We start from the raw sequence: 21,142 nt of genomic DNA, 5'->3' as shown, positions 1-21,142 counted from the left end.
ATCAGATTTTTAAAATCAATGATATCCTTGTGCACTTAAACTTTCAATTTTTCTGAAAGTTATCTGAACATTAGAGAAATATATGAAATTCCCCAGGCTGCTTCTTTTTCTTGTACTTGGGGGACTAATACCTGCAGACCAAAATTGAGAACACACTGCTCTGAGTTAATTCATATGTTCTTGCTGGTTGTACAATGTTGAAGTCACAGCTTGACTAGAGTTCCCAGAGTAGCTCACCTGGTAAAGACATAACCATTAGGTGTGCAGGGTGAGTCATAAAGTCAGGGATACAGGTTAGCATCCTGTCTGTGCCAAGTTATCAAGCCTATCTGAGGATCTGCAATTCTCATGCCATTTTTGTTATGTGTACTCCTGTATAACTTCAGTTCTTTCTCGCTAAACATCTTAGAGAAATCTAAAGAATAATCTATTTCAGATCAGAAGCGTATTACTGCGTTTGGAACTACAGATGGAGAATCTTCTGATGATTCCCTAGCAGATCTTGGCTGTATTGTGCACCAGAATCCTGTGAGTGATCTTTCTAGCAATAACGTAATGTAAAATAATAATCTTATATACATTTCTGAAGTTTTCTAATAGTTCCTGCATCGGGAATTCTTTCCAGTATTGTACACAGATGCCATTAAAAACTTCTTGTCCCCCTTGTTGCACTGAAAAAATCTTTTTGTTCTTTGCTTGACGCTTTCTGTGCCAGCTTCACTCGTCCAGCAGAGAGACTAGGCCCTAAGAGAGCAGACCATATAGCTGATTTACAGTACAGGAGAGGATAATCAGCACTTTACACTTTGAAAATTTAAACTTAAATAAAGCACATATGAGATTTTGTATATGTAATATTTCAGTCCTTTTTTTGTTTCACATCTCTTGACATTTTCCCATCATAAAGAAATCCCAGAGTGTGACATGTTTTCATACCTTCAGGCTGTAGGAGTGGGAGCCAGGTTTATCAAACTGGGAGGTCTGTGTCGTGGCGAGCGGGGTGACTAAATACTGCCGCCTGCTTTCTATAGAGGATGAATTGGCCCAGCAGGGAGCATTGGGTATGGCTTCTTTTTTCTTTCTTTTCAACTGGTAGAACATAAGAGACAAAGGCCAAGGAAAAGTGACAGAAATTGCTCAGCTGGGGAGAATGGATTTCTAAAGACTTAATAAAAGAAACGTTGTGTCAGGAATCATAAGGAAAGGATCTGGCAAAATGTACATTGGTTCTGTTAATTGGCCACCAAATTGCACCTAAAATACAAGGGCATCGCACCATTATGAAACAATGAGTTAATCTTTTTTCTGCAAATAGCCTGTGCCGAGCAACATAATTGCCAATCAAAAGATTCCTCAGACAATTTAATAGTTAGAAATAAAAGTAAATAAATTAAAAAAAAGAGATTACATTTGGCATCCATAAAAAAAGTTTCCAATTTATAAAAAAAAATCGTACTTATTCTAAATACGTTGTGTCCTAATATTTTCTATTCTGGATAACTCTGTAGATGTATACATATATCTTGAATTCAAACCTGCTGTAAGCCAAATATAACATATTTTGTTATAGAAGAATTATCGAAGGGGAATAGGAAATCACGCAAACAAAAGGCGAGGTCAGAACGATAAACAGAGTTGTCTCAAAAAACTGCAGTGTTATCCAGGAATAAAAGGAAACACGGTTCTGGAAACAGATACAAAGGTTTGCAGTGTTCAGTGTTGTGTGCACCTTTAGTTCTATTTGATTCTCTATATTGTTGTCTACAGGGCCTGCAGAAAAACATGAATTCCCTGTTCTAACTGAAGAAACGGAAGCCGATCCCCTATCCCAAGCTTAATTCAGAACCACAAGTAATGTATTTGTGCAAGAAAAAAAAAGAGTAGTAACTTATTTTTAGTCTTTTACTTTTGCCATTTTTTTGTAATAAATCAAATAATTTTAGTTTTTGTAAACTTGAATTTCCTGACTTACTGTGTCATCAGAATTTGGTATACTTCTCATGCTTATGTTAATATAGATTAAAATCGTATGTATCATACCAGGAGTTTGAAACAACATAGCCACCACCAGTTACTGTGACCTATCAAGGATCAATACACCAGTTATTGTTCATTATGCTGTTTATATTTATATATTTTGTAGCTGATTTTGACAAAGAAAAATATAGTTTAAAAAATAGCTCAACAATAATAAAAATAACAAATATAAAATAGGCCTCTATAGACTTGTGGCATTAAAAAAAACAAAAAAACTAAAACATTTAAAAGTGTTGTGTGTTGTCATAAAGGCTGCAGTTTGGAATACTTAGACAAGGTAGCGCTGGCATTTTTGCTCATAGATCTGAAAAGATTAAATGTCCCTTTGGAGTCAACCATCTATTGTGTAAGGTCCATTGTTCTTTCACTATCTGATGCTTTAAAAATATTGAGGGTAGTGAATTAGAGAAGGTCCTTACAAAGTATAGTACAGTACAACTACTGTAACATGAGCTATGAAATAACAAAGGAACTCTATTATAAAACTTAAAGAACAATTAATGAACAACAACAATGCAAAACAATAAAACACAACAAAAATACTTTGATTATTATTTTATTTGTCACTGTATTCCAAATAAGACTTGATTGCATGACAAATACAGTGCATATTAAATTACATATCATTACTTTCTGTACATTTCTTGTTATAGTGCAGCACCACAAGTTGTAAAGATTAATTTTGTGTTTAGAGGACTACAAAAGAATCAAGACAAAATTACAATGGCTTGAATCGATTTGCACTGTTGCTTTTCACCCAATTAACAATCAATTGTTAACCATTTCTTTTAAGTAATTTAAACAGACAGAAAACACATATACAACTGTGTTCATGAGCCAGTGTTCTGTTTTGCTGACTTTCTTTACTCGTGAGAATGTAGTTAGCAGTACTTACCTTTGTACACGACTCAATGTCTAATGACTTTTTGTGCCAGAAGACATACTGTGGGCATTACAGTTATACCAAGCATATCGTAAATCAAGAGCTTTGTTACACTTTCTGTTTGTTAATTTCAAACCTTACAACTAACTTTTACTCATGCAACTCTTTGTTTAAATATTTACTAAAGATGACACAAACAGTCCCCTTATGCCAACATACAGACTAAATGAGGCTACAATAATTGCATTACATGTTATTTGATATATTCAGTTTGTAACATCTTTTCAGATTATTTCAATCACAACTGATTTAAAAGATAAAATATGGAAATATATGAAATATAATTAAAACTGACTGCCTTTGTTTTCTAATCATAGAAAACTGATTTTATTATTATTATTTTTTTTGCGAATTTATTTTTTCTCTTATTGCAGAAAAACAGGATGTTAATACATTTTAAAACAACAATCTGAGGTCACTTGGGTTCAGGTCAGGTATTAACCCTTGTGTTAAACAATACTGTTTACTTGACAACTACTGTAAAATGCATCAGTTCAAACAATTAAATGAAAACTCAAGAAACCACATTGTCAGCTAGGCAATAATCCCAACCATTTGACTGCCTCTTGCATTATGTAAATACACACACACAGACACCCACAGATCTATAAAGAATGCATCATTTTTATGAAGATCAGCAGCTGCTGTTTGATTCTGCAGGTCCCTCATGGAGTGGGCTTTTCTTAAAGCTGGCGATCTTGTCACAAGCATAGTTGTTTTTCTCATTGAGATTCATTGGCAGGTCTGTGTGCGACGGTCCTCCCTCACTGTCCTGTGTCATTTGGGAATCGTTTTGTGCACTAAAAACAATAAAAAAAGACATTGACTGAAATTAACTCCCAATTGTTATTAGCAGTGTTCGACTTTTGTGATAAAAATAACATCAGATCCCTGAGATGTAGTTATTCTTGGGATCCCTGCTGATAATTGACATCACATTCCAACATCTCACCACTGTTACTTACACTATTTTAATTGCCATTATGATGCAGTCAATATTGCAAGCAGCAATTAGCAGTGTATTTATTGAATTATACCTGGCAACATTTTAATTATTTAAGAAAATATATATAATTGTGTGCATGATAACATAAGAATGTGTTTTGTCTCTTTCCCTCTTAAATGCACTCGAAATGAACTGCTTTGTGTCGATCTCAACTAAAATATGTAAGACTATGCAAAGCACAGTCACAGAAATTACACTGCATCAAACTCACTGGGTTTGGTGTGCAACACCATCTAGGTCTTTCAAAACTGTCTCTTTGTCAATGTCAGGGGCAATTATTATTTGCTTATTTAAGCAAATGTGCTTACTTGCTTATCACACTCTGGGTAATTCACTTAATTTTAATTTAGAAGGTTTGCATGTACTGTAAGTAAGTTGCTGGACAGTATTGATATATTCCAGATATACAGTACATTACCACAATGTAGTTGTAGTAAACTCCTGAGGAAGTCATGTCTGCTTGTCACCACTTAAGCTTCTTTCTAATGTAATATAATATCCAGATCAGATATATTTGAAAGATGCTTATATTAGTAAACCATTGAGTGTTTGTAGTTCATGTATGGCTTAAACCTACAAAGATTTCAGAAATGTATTATTTTATTTATTAGAGCACTTTGCTTATTCTAATAACTCAGTGCTTGAAGGTTAATTGCCCATGTCAAAGCATACACTGCAATCCTTGCTCATTGTGTCTCGCTGTGTCTGAGCTGGCTCCTGCAGTGTCGTGGGATAATTCAGATGTGCTTAGATTACCAGTGGAATGGGGAGAAAATCCTTTAATTGGAGAAGATCATCAGATTAGGCAGCGCCTTCAATGCAGTTCTTTCCGTAAAAAAAAACCAAAAAAAAAACCTGAGGAGCCCGAAAGAAAATGTTTACCCATCCTTGCATGGGCAAAACATTTCAGACACACCTTACATACAAGACTTCACCCCAGGAGCCTTTGGAACTTTTCCATCCTCCCGATCAGACAAAGCAGGAAATCTTAGCGTATATCTATCTAAATTAGATTCCAGCTGAGATAACTGCAATGGATAATTATTATTTGTTCAGTTTTGATTGTTCTCTTTCACACATTCACTCAGCTAAATTTGAACTAGCTAAAATGGGAACACATTCGACTTAATTATATTATTCTTTTCCCTTTTTATAAATATCTTTAAAAGTTAAATACAATCAGCAGACGATAGCTAAACATTTTAACTGTTGTAAATGAAGAATAACTGTTTTAGGTCAAGTAAATAAAAAGGGATGGGAGAAGGGGAATCTAATCATTTTGACGTTTTGTTTTGTAAAATCAAAGAGAAAAATGAATCCTGCAGATTAAATTGCAAATGTTAAAATTTTCATTGATCCTCTTTCAAAAGATGGACCCTTGTGTAGTGATCATGTTCATCTATCTGTTACACACGGTGATGGCAATAACTGCCTCGAATTCTCACTTCTCCTAATGTTAATTATAGCCTCCTCTTGACCTTTCAGATTGTACCTAGGTCGAATCCAATAAATTGATTTAATACAAATTGTTAACCTAAAGATGAACGAGGATCCTCCATGTGTGCGTACTGTTTTATACTTAAACCCACAGATTAATTCCAGCAATTAAAACTGCACATACATTAGCACTGTTTAAACAATAGGCCTAAACAAAGAAAGACAATTCAGATTGGGGGGAGAATTCTCTCAACTTTTGTTAAATGAATTGTTTCTAAAATAAAACACGGGTAAACGACCACCATATCAGTTGAAGGATCAGTATTTATATGGTGGATAGCTTGCCAGCACCTGTTTCCTAAACCTTTGGTCCTGGAACTGTATTGTCCCCTTCTATTACAGCCTGCTGGTTCAGTGCTGAAAGTGGAGGGGATCTAGGAAGCTACAAAGCGATGCCTGTGTGGGGTGATTCATGAGGGTGCAAACAAGTAGGCCACTCCAGTGCTCAGAGAAATGGCACCCTGCTAGGCAATTATGGTGTTTTGAAAATAAATGAAATGCCTAACAAATCCCGTAAATGAAGTGTTTCCTGTGGAACTCAACAGTCGTCTGTAGGTACTTCCTAATTGCTGATTATTCCAAAGTTTCCACTGTGATCCCTGATGGTATCCCAGCTGCTCTGAAATACATATAAATTAATATAAAAAGGCCAGTACTAGTAAATGCAAAATGCTGCCCGTAGTGTAGTTTTCATTGGCCTCTAATTTCACAGGACTTCTCGATTTTTGTTGTGGCGGACTAATGCATTCGAAAAGTAAGAAGGCTTTTTTTTTGTTTACATTAGTGAGCCTTTAGTGTCTGATAATTATTATTATTATTATTATTTATTTCTTAGCAGATGCCCTTATCCAGGGCGAGTGTTCGGCATTGCGTTAGGTTTGTAATATTTTAACAATTACTAAGAAGTGTTACAAAGAAGTCTGGAACCATTTTACATGTTTCTTTGAGGAGGCTGTGTGGTCCAGTGGTTAAAGAAAAGGGCTTGTAACCAGGAGATCCCCCGGTTCAAACCCCACCTCAGCCACTGACTCATTGTGTGACCCTAAGCAAGTCACTTAACCTCCTTGTGCTCCGTCTTTCGGGTGAGACGTAGTTGTAAGTGACTGTGCAGCTGATGCATAGTTCACACACCCTAGTCTCTGTAAGTGGCCTTGGATAAAGGCGTCTGCTAAATAAACTAATAATAATACTTCTACATAATAATGAAAACTATTTCACAGGCACATATGGTTGTATGGTTTACTGCTGCAGTGGGGCCAGCTTTACTGCTTTATCAAAATGAGTTAACCTTTCTTTAGTTAATTCATTATACAGTTATTGACTTATTTTACATGTATGTACTATTTAATACCAATTTTATACGCCACTCCTTTGAAAAGAAACATGATGACAGAACAATTGCTTTGTATATGTGTTATACTGAAAAACTTCACTTCACAAAAAAACATTGTTCCCCTAATTGTCCCCAATATACAGACACATTGTCGAGGGCACATTGCTGTAAAATAAATTCAGTGCGCAGATAAAGGAGGGCTGGAGAGTGTTTTCCTGATGTCCTCTATGGTCACTAGAGGTCAGGTAGGAAAAGCACTGAAAATAAATATGATAATGAAACAATTGCCAAGTATGGGTGTGCGTTCCTATAACATTAGGCACCGAATTGAATATCATTTTGAAGATGCATTTTTATACAGTGAAGATGGTATTAACTTGTCACAAAAGGGCTGCCTATTTGTAATGAAAAAACAAACCCCTCTCTTGGTTTGCCTGGCTTGTACATTACCATAAGGTACTTGTATTTTGTTTATTTTAATTGTATTATTAAATACAATTGAAGCTAGTTAGAAATTACCTGAAAGTAATACAAAAATAGAATTTGGATAATTTTAAAATAATATTTATTCATTACATTATACAATTTACTAATGGCTTAGACCAACTTAAAATAATAAAATTATGGATATTAAAACTTAATCATTTTTAGTCCCAATAAATCATTTAGGGATTTTTACTCCATGTTATCATTTTCTTCAGATAGGAAAAAAGCACCTGTTAAAGTTAATATACCAGAAATAAACAATCCAGATGTTTAATATCAGGGCTTGTAGTTGTCCAAATCATGTTTTGACTGATTGTAGATTGTATGTTCTAAATTATTCATCTGTGAAAAATGTGGAACACAAAATTATTCTTGTTCAAATTTCCAACATTGTCCTACATTGATTTTGCAACAATCTGTCTAAAAAAACAACAAAAAAACCCAGAACCATATTAATTTCCTTTATTTACGGTTTATCCTTGTAGAGTTCTCAAATAAAATGGTGTCTAGCTCCCCTGTAAAGGTCAATTAACCTCATCTTTCACCACCATGAGAAAGTTAAGTAAAAACACAATCCTTAGATTAGACAATGAAAGCTTTCTGAGAAACACCTCACCTCACGCTATCCACATTGTCCTTCCTATTGGCCACAATATACAGGCACATTGTCGAAGGCAAATTGGCTGTAAAATACATTTAGGCGCAGATAAAGGAGGTTTAAAGAGTGTTTTCCTGCCTTTGACATTTTGTGGCTTATTTGATATTTACTAAAGGTCAGGGAAGAGAAGCTGCTGTAACATCAACTCTGATTAGATTAAATATCCAGGAGTGCTGCAAAATTAAGCCCCCCCTATTTTGTCTCTTATCCTTTTTTTCAGGAGGTTAACTGCAGTAAACCAAAAAATCAGTATGGAGAAAATAACATTTAGACAAGGAGAATCTGTATCGAATTTCCTCTCTAATCTGCTTAACCCCTTTTAAAGTGAGGCGTGCATGTGATTTTGTCTGGACGGAACAGGAAACTTAAAGCTTCAATTAGCGCAAAGCACAATGCACCTCCAATCTGATTCCTGTTACTAACTTCCCTTTTTCTTTCAGAAAGAGGACAAAATTACCTGACATCCGTGTGAGGAAACTCAAAACCAAGCTAAGTCATTTTGACAAGGACAGGGCATTGTTAGGAAACACAGTGATCTTGAATTCAATTCAATTGAAACACACACTCTACCTGAGGCAGGCTTAACCCCTGAGGTGCTGGAGCTGAATATAGGGATCTGGTAAACAGATCTCTCCTTAAAAAGGTGTCTATTTTAAAGGGCGATTTGTTACTTAGCAAATGAAAAAGTTTAAAAAGAGGCACACCCTTATTATAATTTTCTAAATATTGTAGGAATCTTTTTAGAAGCAGTTCCCTTAGTTGAAACAAATACACAATTTAATAATCCTGGTAAGCAATCACCTAAGCAGAAACAGCAATTGATAATTGTACAAAACAAATATATTAGGACAGGGGTTTTCAACCTTTTTTTGAAACTGTACCCTTTCTGTCTGGAGGTTTCAACTCAAGTACCCCTTTACAATTTTCACTCGACTGAATGGTACTACAGTTGCAATAAAAGGTAGAATACTCTGATTACACATTTCTTTTTTCCCTCGTTTATTTAATCTATAACTTATGTCAACAGTTTGCGACTGACAAACTGCTGCTTTAGGACAGATTACCAAACAGTAGGCTTAATTCTTAAATATTTTAATGACATGTCTTTGGATGCACAGAACTGAAAGATAGTATTTGGGAATTTTTTTGGAAACACTTGTATATATGCTTTCTATTCAGCAAAGTTATAATAAATAATACAAAATAGGCTGCACTGTAAATGTTCATGATGTTACCATTTACTTCCCATCTCAGCAGAATTATGTTTTTGCTTACAGTATCAAAAACATTAACCTCAAGATAAAACAATAATAACTAACACTGATAAACGTTTTAATTAAAGCCAATATAAAAATGATCCAAAGGGATTTGGTATAACTTTGTCGCTTTGCACTTTCTGTACTCTTGTGCCCATTTCAAGCAGCCCTATTGCTGTTACTAAAAATGCAACCGCGCCTAACAAATAAAGTGTGAGTGTTGTGATTATTATTTATGTTTACCGGACCATTTATACTTCTAAAAATACCAAAATATTGTGCCTCACTGATTAGTATTCAATTATACGACAAGTTGAAAACAACAACATTAATGAGCAACACAGAGTGCTCTCCATAGGCAGAATCACCAGACCCCTGCTTCACCTACCCATATCAGAGTGGAAATCTTGTTTTTTTTTCATCTGTGGCTCACTTTGAGCTGCTAAACAAAAATGACATATTTATGCACAATGGTTTAGAGAGAATATATAATACTGTTAACAAAATCGATTCAAGATGCATTATTTACCTTGAGTTTCATTTTTTTTTGCAGTAGTCCTGTGCACCCCCGATGACCCTTAGAAGCAACCCCAGGGGTGAAAACCCCTGTATTAGGATATTAGAAGGTAAGAAATTTAGAAAATGATATGAACTTTAATGGTCTACAGTGGCAGATCATATAGCGGCAGTGGCCTACAATCTTGCTAAATATGGCTGGGTGGAAGTTTACCATTTTCATCTATAATTTAGCGTTCTGTGTACTCTGCTTCATCAGAAACTGCTTGACTTACCAGTTAGTGTTACACAAGCTTTCTCCATTCTTGAAGCTAAGAAGTTCTTAAACAAGTAAATTGTATGAGGCACTAAATAATTAATACTGCTGCTGCTTCAACCGTATATACCTGCACTAAACGCGGTTCCTTGTACAACTTTAAGGCCTGTTTTAAGGAACGTGTTCTACTTCAGGTGAGATGTAAAACTGAGGTCCTATTGTAAGTGACTTGGCAGCAGCAGTTGTTGATGCATAGTTCACCCCCTATTTTCAGTAAGTCGCTTGGATAAAAGCATATGATATAGGACTAATTAATAATAATAATAATAATAATAATAATAATAATAATAATAATAATAAATAACTTAATACGTTATTTAAAACCCCATTTTAATTATTGTAACCCAGTTTGCCGTTGTAAACAATACTATAATAATAATTGTAAATAATACCACAACGCTGTCCTGTTACAGCCGTTAATAAATATTTTAAAACTGAGGTTTATTTGTTTATTCTCTCAAAGCATTAACAAGATAATTTTTAGAAATGCTATTTTTTCTTTTTATAAATTTAGTCGTTGCCAATTATTTTTATTATTTTCTCCCAATTTGGAATGGCTAATTATTTTATTATGCTCAGCTCACCGCTACCACCCCTGCGCTGACTTGGGAGGGCGAAGACGAACACACTCTGTCCTCCGAAGCGTGTGCTGTCAGCCAACCGCTTTTTTTCACACTGCGGACTCACCATGCAGCCACCCAAGATCTACCGCATCAGAGGACAATGCAGCTCTTAGGCAGCTTACAGACAAGCCCGCAGGCGCCCGGCCAGACTACAGGGGCCGCTGGTCCGAGGACACCCTGGCCGACCTAGCCCTCCCCCCCCCAGGCGGCACTCAGCCAATTGAGCGCCGCCCCCTAGGAGCTCCCGTCGTCGGTCAACAAAGGAACAGCCTGGACTCGAACTCGCGACGTCCAGACTAGAGGGCGCATCCTGCACTCTACGCAAGTGCTTTTACTGGATGCGCCACTCGGGAGCCCCCTATAAATGCTATTTAAAACAAAACAAAAAAACATTCCTTTTTACACAGGCTACATAAACTTATTTTCAACATTATACACAAGAGTTATTTTATAACACATAATTTGATGTCCACATTTGTGAGCACAGGGCCTGAACTGGGTACAGTACATTTAAGAAAACCCTTACCCTGCAAGAACCTTAATAAATTTAATGATAATTTCTTAATAATATTTTTCAATTTATTTAATGTTGAAATGAGTTTATAAGTACTGGTTGATGTGGACCCCTTCCCACTTCCCCTTCCCCAAGGAGTACAAGTGAAGGATCTCTTACTAGTCCCATGAAAAGGAATGTGAGTATTAACTTTGCAAAGGAGTGCTATGTTGAATGGTGCTAGTTACAGCAGGTCACATAGAAAGGATAAAAGTAAAAAATGGGAAATATTTTCTGGTACAACAGTGTTGTTATTAGTTGTGTTATTAACAGTAAATACAACACTGTAGGCATGATTTCTTTATTTTTTTTACAAGAAAAACAATGTAAATGTTATGAAACTAGTATGAAACCACTTGGAACATTAACTGACCTTTTATTATACCACCGGGAGAAAACAGAACGTAAAACAGAACATAAAACAGGCCCATATTTCAGCAACAGAAATTAGAACCACACAGAACAGAAAAAAACCCCCAAAACAAAACAGTATGACAGAATTAAGATCTAGGCAATATAGTATTTGTCACTGTAAATGCATAGATACCGTATAATTTGAAAAGTTAGCAGGTCGAGTACTTACGGAATAGTGAGTGGAGCCCCCTGGCTTGTGTCTCCTCTCCCTGGATCACACCTGTCTTCAGGTGTTGGGGGGCAGGTCGCACTGCTGAGCTCTCCCCTGCCTGGCTGCTTCTTGCTCCTCATTATATCAGACACTATGCTTTGCAAAGGCTTAGACTCTGAACCTTAAACATCAAGGAAATGAAACATATATCGAGTTGGTGCCTCAGCATGAAAGAATGCTTTTTAGAAAAGCATTTTTTTAAAAAAAATAAATAAATAAATAAAAAAAAACATGAACACCTTTTGCAAATTTAGTTTACCAAATGACAAATGCTGGATAGGTCCAACTTAACATCGAAATGAAGAAATCCTAGTTAGAAGTTGAAATGCTTGTAATAGGAGTGAACTGATTACTGTTCTGTTTTGGTACTTTATATACAAAATCAGAGGATGATTCTTTAAACTCATGATACTTCAGTTCTATATCACTTAAGTGGGTACTTTATTTCTACAATTTATTCCTACTATTTATTTCTGTTGGATATACATATTAAAAACATGTAGATGACACAGAGTCGGCTTTAAGCCGCAAACCTGAAAGATTGAAAGACAAGAGACAGAAACATTTGAAGCACTTGGACGAAGAACTGTATGCATTCCAGACATGTTTTAAGTATTCATCTTTATATTCAGAAATACTAAAAAGGAACTCAAATCCAATGACAAACACTTCAACTAAAAATATTTTCAATGTCTTCAAATGAAAAATGATTCTTGAATAAGACCTCTAGTCAAAATGGTTTGTCACTGAATTTTACTTCATTTCTAGTATTTCTGAATTCAGCATTACTGAGTTTTTAATAGTTTGTATATTCACATTGAAAAGTGCTTTAAAAAATGCACCAAGTTCCATTACATGAATGAAATACTGGGTTTAGACAAAATGAATTCCCTTAGGACCACATTCGTGGCTTAACAAAATCTCTTCTAAAATTGCACATCTGTGGGTTTTCGTCTCAACTATTCATTTATTCCTAGTGCTCGGCTGATTAATAGAGAAACTGTCACCATGCTTTTTAAAACTAATATAAAGTAAATGACATTGACAGAAAGAAGAAAGATTTAATTGTACTGCTATTTATAAACATTTTGCATGCTACACACTTTGTGTAATAGTGGTGCAATAGCAGAGCATTGCCTGCGGGTTCTCCTCCCAAGCTCACACATTACTAAGTGATTCACTTCCTACCTTCTGCTTTCTGATCAGGCATGACTCTTCTGCGACGCAGCACCCTCTCCAGCTCAGTTTCCGTGTTCTTCGAATCCACCTCCACTTGCGATCTTGTTTTCAGAGGTTGTTTAAAAGTACTCTAAAAAATAAGCCAGCAATGCATGCAACTTCAACCTCATACCCAACTTCTGAATCTGAACTCAACTTCTCCAGATCTGTACCATCTTCAAACTAAATGAAGTGTAGTGCTTTTGTACTTCAGAGCTCTGACAACCATAATGTTTTCAATGCCCCCTTTCTTACATGTATGAACAAATAGGAAATTAATAGGAGGGTACAAAGGTATAACCCATGCATCCTGTGCATGCGCGGTCTTTCGCCCTTGCATATTGTTTTTGTGTCTTAAAAAGGTACCAGCTACAATAATAGGGCTCAACAATGTGGGAATTAAAGTTAATTCAATAACCCATTTTTCAATGTTTCAGGGGGATTTCTGCCCAATTAGCGCAGTCTTACTGCATGTTAATTGATGCTTTTAACTTTTTTTCTTTGTTGAAAAGTTACATTTTTGGAGAACTCTCAAAATATTTTATGCCACTTGACAGTTGACAACGGGCCTCATGCACTAAACAGTGGTAACGCGTTTTGCTCGCAGAAAGCCCCTTACTGCGTACTTTGTGTACCTGCTGCATTCACTAAGCGAGTATTTCGGATCATTATTCGGATCATGACAAGCATCTTGACAGAACAGTAAACAAAAACAAGAAAATCAAACTTAAAGTTCAGGCTAAATTACTGAACAAGCAGGTCACGATCACAGGACTGTTTAAAAAGAGCACAGAAAGTGGAGAAACATGTAATGTCAACACATTTGAATTAGTGGAAGCCTTAGTACAATGAAAAAAAATCTATAATTGTGGAGCCGTGCATAACAGTGACACACTCAGACGAGAGTATCTCCCTAAAGTGTATGCAGCACACAAAGAATATTTAAATGGCAAAATGAATGATCGAGTCTGTTTGCGTTGTATGTGACAAGGACACTGATGATCAAGGCAACTGTGTTTTGTACATTATTTTCATCCCACAGAGCTTACAACTGCCAATTCTGAGGAGTTTACTGCTTACTTCATTACGTCATTAAGACGCTTGTGGAGAATGGTATTGATTTCAATTGTGTGTCTGCCTTTGTAATAACAGACACTGTAACAGAGGAAGAAACACTAGCTGTTTACGTCTATGCTTAGTCGTATTACTATTATTATTTATTTCTTAGCAGACGCCCTTATCCAGGGCGACTTACAATTGTTACAAGATATCACATTATTTTTTACATACAATTACCCATTTATACAGTTGGGTTTTTACTGGAGCAATCTAAGTAAAGTACCTTGCTCAAGGGTACAGCAGCAGTGTCCCCCATCTGGGATTGAACCCACGACCCTCCGGTCAAGAGCCCAGAGCCCTAACCACTACTCCACACTGCTGCCCTTATGATTTATTATTATTATTATTATTTTTTTTAGGTTGATAGGCTCCAGTGGCATATATGATGTTATTTCATTTACTAATATTTTGACAGCATCTGGTTTTAAAATTGCAGTTAACATTTGAATAGAGCTAGTGCTGGTTCATTTTTGCACGCAATGTGGCTTCCCCCTGCCACGCGGTAATTCTGGTCATTTACCGCTGTTAAGTGAATGAGGCCCTATATGTCCTTCATAGAAGATAACAGCTTGATGCTTGTCTAAAGCTCTTTCTGTAGCATTCTACACTGTACTTGCAACCTGGCTTTTTACATTGGTTACACACAGACACAAACACACACACACACGCACACAAATCATGCATTTTTTTCCTCAGAATTCATGCATTATTTCAACCTCAAATGTGCAGTTTTGAAAGTTAACAATTTTTTTATTTTTAAATATTATATCTGGTACTATACTAGATTAAATAAATCTCTGTTGGCAAAGCATGCTTTTAGACAGTGTTGTACTTCCTTGGTCACCTGGAGGGTAAAAATTGTCCCAACCTCTTCAAAGGCTCCTATCATTAACCAACCAGCTGCTTCCCCTATTGACTGACATGTTTTGCAGCCAGTAAGATGCATTGACAGCTGGAATGAAGGAAGTGCAAGTCTAACAGACATGCTGTGAATAAGACATGGAACCTGAGAATTTACCTAATGTTGTAACAGATATGTAGAAAACATGTTTGCTATAACACTTCAAAACTGCAGATTTGAAACCTATGTAGCTAATGGAGGTGTAAAACTTATACAATTGTTTATACAATTATTTGGTTAGCTTCAACCACTTTAAAAAAGACAGGTTGCTCGGTATGATTCTCCAGAAAAGAGCTTTGAACCTTCATATCTTACCAGAATTCCTTTGAGTTCCTGCACAGCACTGTCCGAGGGCTTTCTTTCAGACTAGGAGGGAGGCAAAAAGAAATACTTTAATGACGTATTCAATCACGGCAGAGTTCACTATGCACAGTACATAAGAAAGTATAAGGAAATCTTTAAAAAGGTTTAAAATACAGAAGGCGGGGGGTAGATGGGCTTTGTCTCCTCAAAAGAAACTTCTTTTTTTGAAAGGGTAGATAATTAGTCAATTTGGGCTTTACTTATCAAGGTCTTTTACGGCAAAAGCAATTTGCTCCATTTTTATTTAAGAAATATATTCTTACAAAACAGGTAATAAGCAACTTGTTAGGTTAGTTTAAGAACTCAAAGTTTGGCCTACGTTATTTGTAACTAGGTATGTAACATGAATGGTTATTTTTCTTTCCACCAAAAATGGTGTAAAATTGCATTTTGGTGAAAAGTTTAATAAATCTGGACTTTTATGGAATTGGGAGTCCAAACCTGTTGTGGTTTAGACCTGCTCCCTGCAGGCCTGAGTTGAACTCCCTTTTTAATCCTCTCCATCATTTCATCTACTGCCTGCTGCTTGATATCTGTCACTTCATCTCCTATCAAGAAAAAAGAAGATTTAGCAAAGAATGCCATAGCAGTTATTCACAGCCTTGTTTCGTTGATTTTAAAGACTGTGTATGAAATAGTTTTTTGTCCTTTGTCCCATTACCTTTTAATAATTCTCATCCACATGTCATTCATGTCATTTTACACCACTGATAGCCAAACCATTCATCAGCTGTTAAGAAAGAAGGGTTCCTTTTTCTTGTCTGATGCCCACAATCAAACATGATAATCACAGAACACACCTGTGCTCTGAGTATCAAGGCAATATCTTCCAAGTGTAAGGACTTTATCAGCCAAAACCCCAAAAAACTACATGACCCCAAGATAGCAGCCATCTTAGGTCACAGGTCAAGGTGAAGGGTGAGATCAGATTTTGCCCGCAGTTACCACAACACTTAATATGCAAAGCTATTATTATTATTATTATTATTATTATTATTATTATTATTATTATTATTATTATTACTATTATTAGCTGTGTCTTTCCACTCTCCCAGAGTTTCAGTAAAGAAGGATGGAACATCAAGTGTTAAGCAGAGCTCCAACTGCCAGTAATTAGGTTTTGTGTTTTTTCATTTTTCAATTTTCCCCACTGGACCTCCCCCATACAGTCGCACAAAGTCTTACTGTATGTTATTGGGATATGCATGGTACTGTGTCCTTAGTGTATATTAACACCACTACCGGCAATCAAAGGAATGTGAAATCAGTTCAGACCAACATGGTGGACACGGCTGCTCGTAGACATTGTTACATGCCAAATTCAATCAGGTTCAGATTAATACAATTGTTTAGAATCATATCCCTGCATGTAACCCAACAAAAGGTACGAGAGTGGAATGGAGTTTGGGAGGTGAATATATGCATAACAGAGGTGTTCGACTATCAAAGATCAGATCATCTTACTGTTGAAGAGAGCCATTTTGAATGGCCTACCTACATACAGTACAGCAGCAGCTACATTTCCTCATTCACTCGCTTAGTGTACACTTCTTAATTAGGTATTTTAATAAAGTGTTATGTGTTACTTTGAGACACTTATTTTTCTTACCTGGATCCTTTTCTGTGGAAATCTCAAGCCCAGCTGCCTTTGAAACAGGCTGCTTCCTCTTGCGGATAATGGACAGGAGAGAGCTTTCAAAAAGTAAAGGACAAGCGTCAATTGAGTTACAGTAGACATTTGTTCCTAATAATTTAAATTATTTCTATTCACTGCCTTTACCTTGACATGCTTCCTATCGTACTAATTAAGGTTTTAATAAAAGCAATAACACATACAAATTAATCTTAAATGAGACTTCTGCTATTCCTATTGGAGCATTTTTCTCATGTTTTTAATAGAATTTACTGAAAAGTAGGGAACTGAGAGAGAGAGAGAGAGAGAGAGAGAGAGAGAAGAATGGAGGGTGAAAGAGGTTAGAGAGGGAAAGTGAAGGATAAGGAGAGAGTGACATGTTTTAGTAATGTTTAGTTCATATATCTGCCAGTTAATTATTGTACTGTTATACATTGCTTTGGCAATACTTGTAATATAGTCATGCTAATAAAGCACATTTGAATTGGGGGGGGGGGGGGAGAGAGAGAGAGAGAGAGAGAGAGAGAGAGAGAGAGAGAGAGAGAGAGAGACTGCCATTTAGTCCTGGGCCTCTCTCAATTGTGTCCGATAGTGATGTGGACTATATTCAAACATGGGGCTCCAGAGACTCACACCGCTCTTGAACTCCTGGGTCAGACTCACCTGAGCGGGTTTGAAGATGGGGGTGGCAGCGGGGGTGGAGGAGGAGGGGGGGGGAGGGGGAGGGGGAGGGGGCGGCATTGGATTTGCAGCTTTCTGGACCTGCTTTTGAAGTTCATCCACTGAAAAAAAAAAGTAAAACACATTTTCGTTATTAATTTTAAAAACCGGACATTTTTTTCATTTGTTATTGTTTAATTATAGAATGACAATCGTCAAATACATTGATTATAGACACATTTTAGAAACTGATACATTTGAGCAATATAGCACAACAGGGATGTCCCACTACGACACACACCCTGGAGTACGATATTGCAATGTTACAATGGCTATGAGGTAATGGGAAAAATAACTAGTAAAAAATAGGTTTAAACAGAGCATCACATTGCCCACTGAAATGAACAGGAGGAATGGTACAGGGTGCTATCCACTCCTCCATGCACTGACCTTGAGGGCTGAAAGTAAGCTTTACTCTTAAACAGTACCCTATAGTATTTTTTTTAATAGTTAAATAATAAATAAACAGTATAGCTAATTATAATGTGACATCATTTTCATCTGATACAAACTATCTGATGCAAAGAAAATTCAGACGGCTGACATCACATCAGTATCGGTCTACTATATATTATATTAAAAAAACATTCCGTATGCAATGTATTTTTATATGCTAACAAATTTAGCCAATCAGGGTTGATTGCTTTCCCTTCACAAACACTTTTGGTGAAATAAAAATGCTGGACTCGTCTGTGATCAGGCATTGTGGCTGACTGAAAGGGACTTCATACACAAGGAGGTTATATGTATGACAGCAAACAGGTCTTTTGCCGAATATGTTTGATTCTCTGCAGGTTGGTTGAATGCAGAGTGTGTGTTTACCTGTGTGCTTCAGATCCTTTGCTTGCTCTTCAGACTTGCGGCACCTCCCTTCAAACTCCTTCTTCTCCATCTCAAGCAGTTCTATGTGTCGCTTCAAATAGGCAATCTCCCTCTGCACCTCAGAGTTTTTCATCTTTTCTTCAATTTCTTTCATCTGTCAAAACACATTCAGTTACAGCACGTTCGGGCAAACAAAGACCTGCTATTGTTTGTTTAGTAAGCTGCATCCTTTCTTGGATCATACAATTGGTTTTACTCATTGCTTTTATTTATGAAATGACATCACAAATGACATCACATTCAATTTAGCCATACCGTTTATTCTTTTTTTTAACTATATATCTTAAATATACTTTCGGATGCTCTGACCTCTCGTAGAGTGGATATTGGCGTGTATCACACAGCACCACATACGATATTCTATATCAGCGTTACAGGTATTGGATTGACATTACTGTAGTTAAAATGCCGGTTTCTGTGAAGATTTCTAAAAGGGTGCTTGATGCTCCCTCTAAGCAGCCTTAATAATGCTTGGCAAAACAGATTTTCAAATCCAAGCTCCCTGCAATTTGAAATGTAAGACTTTGGAGTCCTTAAATTATTTTTTACTTATGTACAGTATTTCTTTCATAGATTAGAAAACAAATTGGTACCCTCAGCCAATCAGCTTCCAGCTCTAGCAGGCTTCTATCAGACAGTAGATACACGCTGCTATGTCACAGCATCAACTGTGAATCAAATTTAAAATCAATCTGTGCAAGTACCAACTTTTTCATTTTGAATTGCCTTAATGAAAGCTCAGTTCACATCTATTGGACAACAAATACTAAAAGACACATCTGGTCCAAATGTATTTTATTATCCACCAAAACTAGCCAATCAATAATTTTGCACCGACAAAAGCAACCAGTCCTGTACCCGCAACTGCCGAATCAGCCAATCACAGCGTGTCAGCTCGACTGGTGCTCAGACAGACACTCTTATTGTATTACTTGTATTGTAACACTTGAAATGTATTTGCTTACGATTGTAAGTCGCCCTGGATAAGGGCGTCTGCTAAGAAATAAATAATAATCTTTCAACAACAACAAACCAAGACACGGTAGTTCAGTAATATTGCTCCATTCAGATAAACTATAAGCAACTCTGACAAATAAAACATTATTTGTTTAATAGTTATTTGTTGTTGGTTTCTCTTATAATGTATGTGACCTTTTACGCAGTATTTTCCTAAAACTTCTCAGTGGAAGGGAACCAAAAGAATCAAGTTCAAGATAAATCTAGGTTTTAGTGTTGTTTTAAAGAAAATTAGATTAGAAAGTGGTTTTCTAATCGTGACAAGGCACTCTCTATGAAAGCTCTACTGTTTGGTAGTTGACCTTGACTTTCATTAGCGTCTTTGGCTTCGGCTCAGGACGCATAACTCCAGTTATGGTTAACTACCGCAAATACACTATTGTTAACCAGAGGCAGAGTGTTGCAGGAGAAGGGTTAATGGCTACACTCCGGAGTACAAGGTGTACATGTTTGGATAGGATTCTGAGATCACTGCTGAGGCCAAATGGGGCACTTTAAATGTTTGATTTTATTTTTTAAAAATGTAATAAAATAAATCACCAGCATGTGATGACTGAAATGATACAAAGTCAATCTAAACAACAAGGACACTATATTAGTTAATCAGCTGTGATAATACATACCATGCCAAGCAGCTCTTTCAGTTAACCTTGTGGGTGGTTTCTTTCTAAATGTTATAACAGTGACCCTGGATCAAAGTCCTTTATAAATTGGGTCCACTGTTCTGTAACAGGACTGAAAGGAGTGCTTCTGGTGTGTATATAATTATCATAACAGGGCTGCTGTACCTTGGACAACACACAACTAGCAGTATTAGCACACTTCAACATATACAAGTGGGAATCGCTCTCTGCAGCATTCATTTCCCTTTCAATAGGATCCTTATATGTTGCATGAAGTGGTTGACTATACAAGAGGAATTTTAAGTTGAGGTTTGGTTGAGTAAAATCTCACATCAATAATGACAATGCTAGTAATGGCAGTCTGTGAAATTGTTAAACCTATGAGTTACGGTTATTGCACAACACAGACAGACAGACACACACACACACACACACATATGGTGCAGAATTGTTTTGGGGTAACATGAAGAACAAACGTCTCACAGTCATTCCGCGTTGGTATTACATTTTGTAAAAAGAAGTCGGGGTACCATTGCACCTGTGGGATGCCTTGATCATTAAAATCTATTATATATTTAGAGATGAGATGATTAGGCATCCAGGGATATTCATATATTTATTAAGTAAGGGGTCTGAGTGTATATGTTACACTCATAGTCAGGATTTGGTCAGTGACTGAAAAGAAATAACCATTTCGCGATTTGAGCATTTACAAAATATCAAAGAATAGAAATGAAAGGTTACTTCAGTCTTTGAGCAAATTATGTTGCTCAAATTGCGAAATGGAATACACCAAACAAGCAAATAATAAAGCTTT

The 21,142-nt window shown here is 36.3% G+C and overlaps 1 protein-coding gene and 1 long non-coding RNA gene across 2 annotated transcripts in view; one reads left to right on the top strand and one right to left on the bottom strand.

The window, feature by feature from the left end:
- The window catches only part of LOC117418365 (uncharacterized), a 51,681-nt gene that overhangs the window by 12,973 nt on the left and 17,566 nt on the right, over positions 1 to 21,142 (top strand). Inside the window, exons 10-12 of the long non-coding RNA XR_009330840.1 lie at positions 437 to 528; positions 943 to 1,061; positions 8,401 to 9,842. This is a non-coding gene — a long non-coding RNA (uncharacterized LOC117418365). The remainder of the gene's footprint in view (positions 1 to 436; positions 529 to 942; positions 1,062 to 8,400; positions 9,843 to 21,142) is intronic.
- LOC117418107 (shootin-1) overlaps positions 2,581 to 21,142 on the bottom strand; it is a 62,426-nt gene continuing 43,864 nt past the window's right edge. Inside the window, 9 exon segments of the mRNA XM_034030711.3 lie at positions 2,581 to 3,780; positions 11,808 to 11,970; positions 13,038 to 13,158; positions 15,403 to 15,453; positions 15,892 to 15,998; positions 17,060 to 17,142; positions 17,747 to 17,794; positions 17,796 to 17,865; positions 18,626 to 18,779. Coding sequence (XP_033886602.3) covers positions 3,615 to 3,780; positions 11,808 to 11,970; positions 13,038 to 13,158; positions 15,403 to 15,453; positions 15,892 to 15,998; positions 17,060 to 17,142; positions 17,747 to 17,794; positions 17,796 to 17,865; positions 18,626 to 18,779 — 963 coding nt within the window. The 3' untranslated portion in view covers positions 2,581 to 3,614.

Source organism: Acipenser ruthenus, chromosome 13, assembly GCF_902713425.1.
Source record: "Acipenser ruthenus chromosome 13, fAciRut3.2 maternal haplotype, whole genome shotgun sequence".
Classification (NCBI taxonomy): Eukaryota; Metazoa; Chordata; class Actinopteri; order Acipenseriformes; family Acipenseridae; genus Acipenser; species Acipenser ruthenus.
The sequence above is the reverse complement of the archived record's forward strand: the minus strand, read 5'-3'. Positions and strand labels throughout refer to the sequence as shown.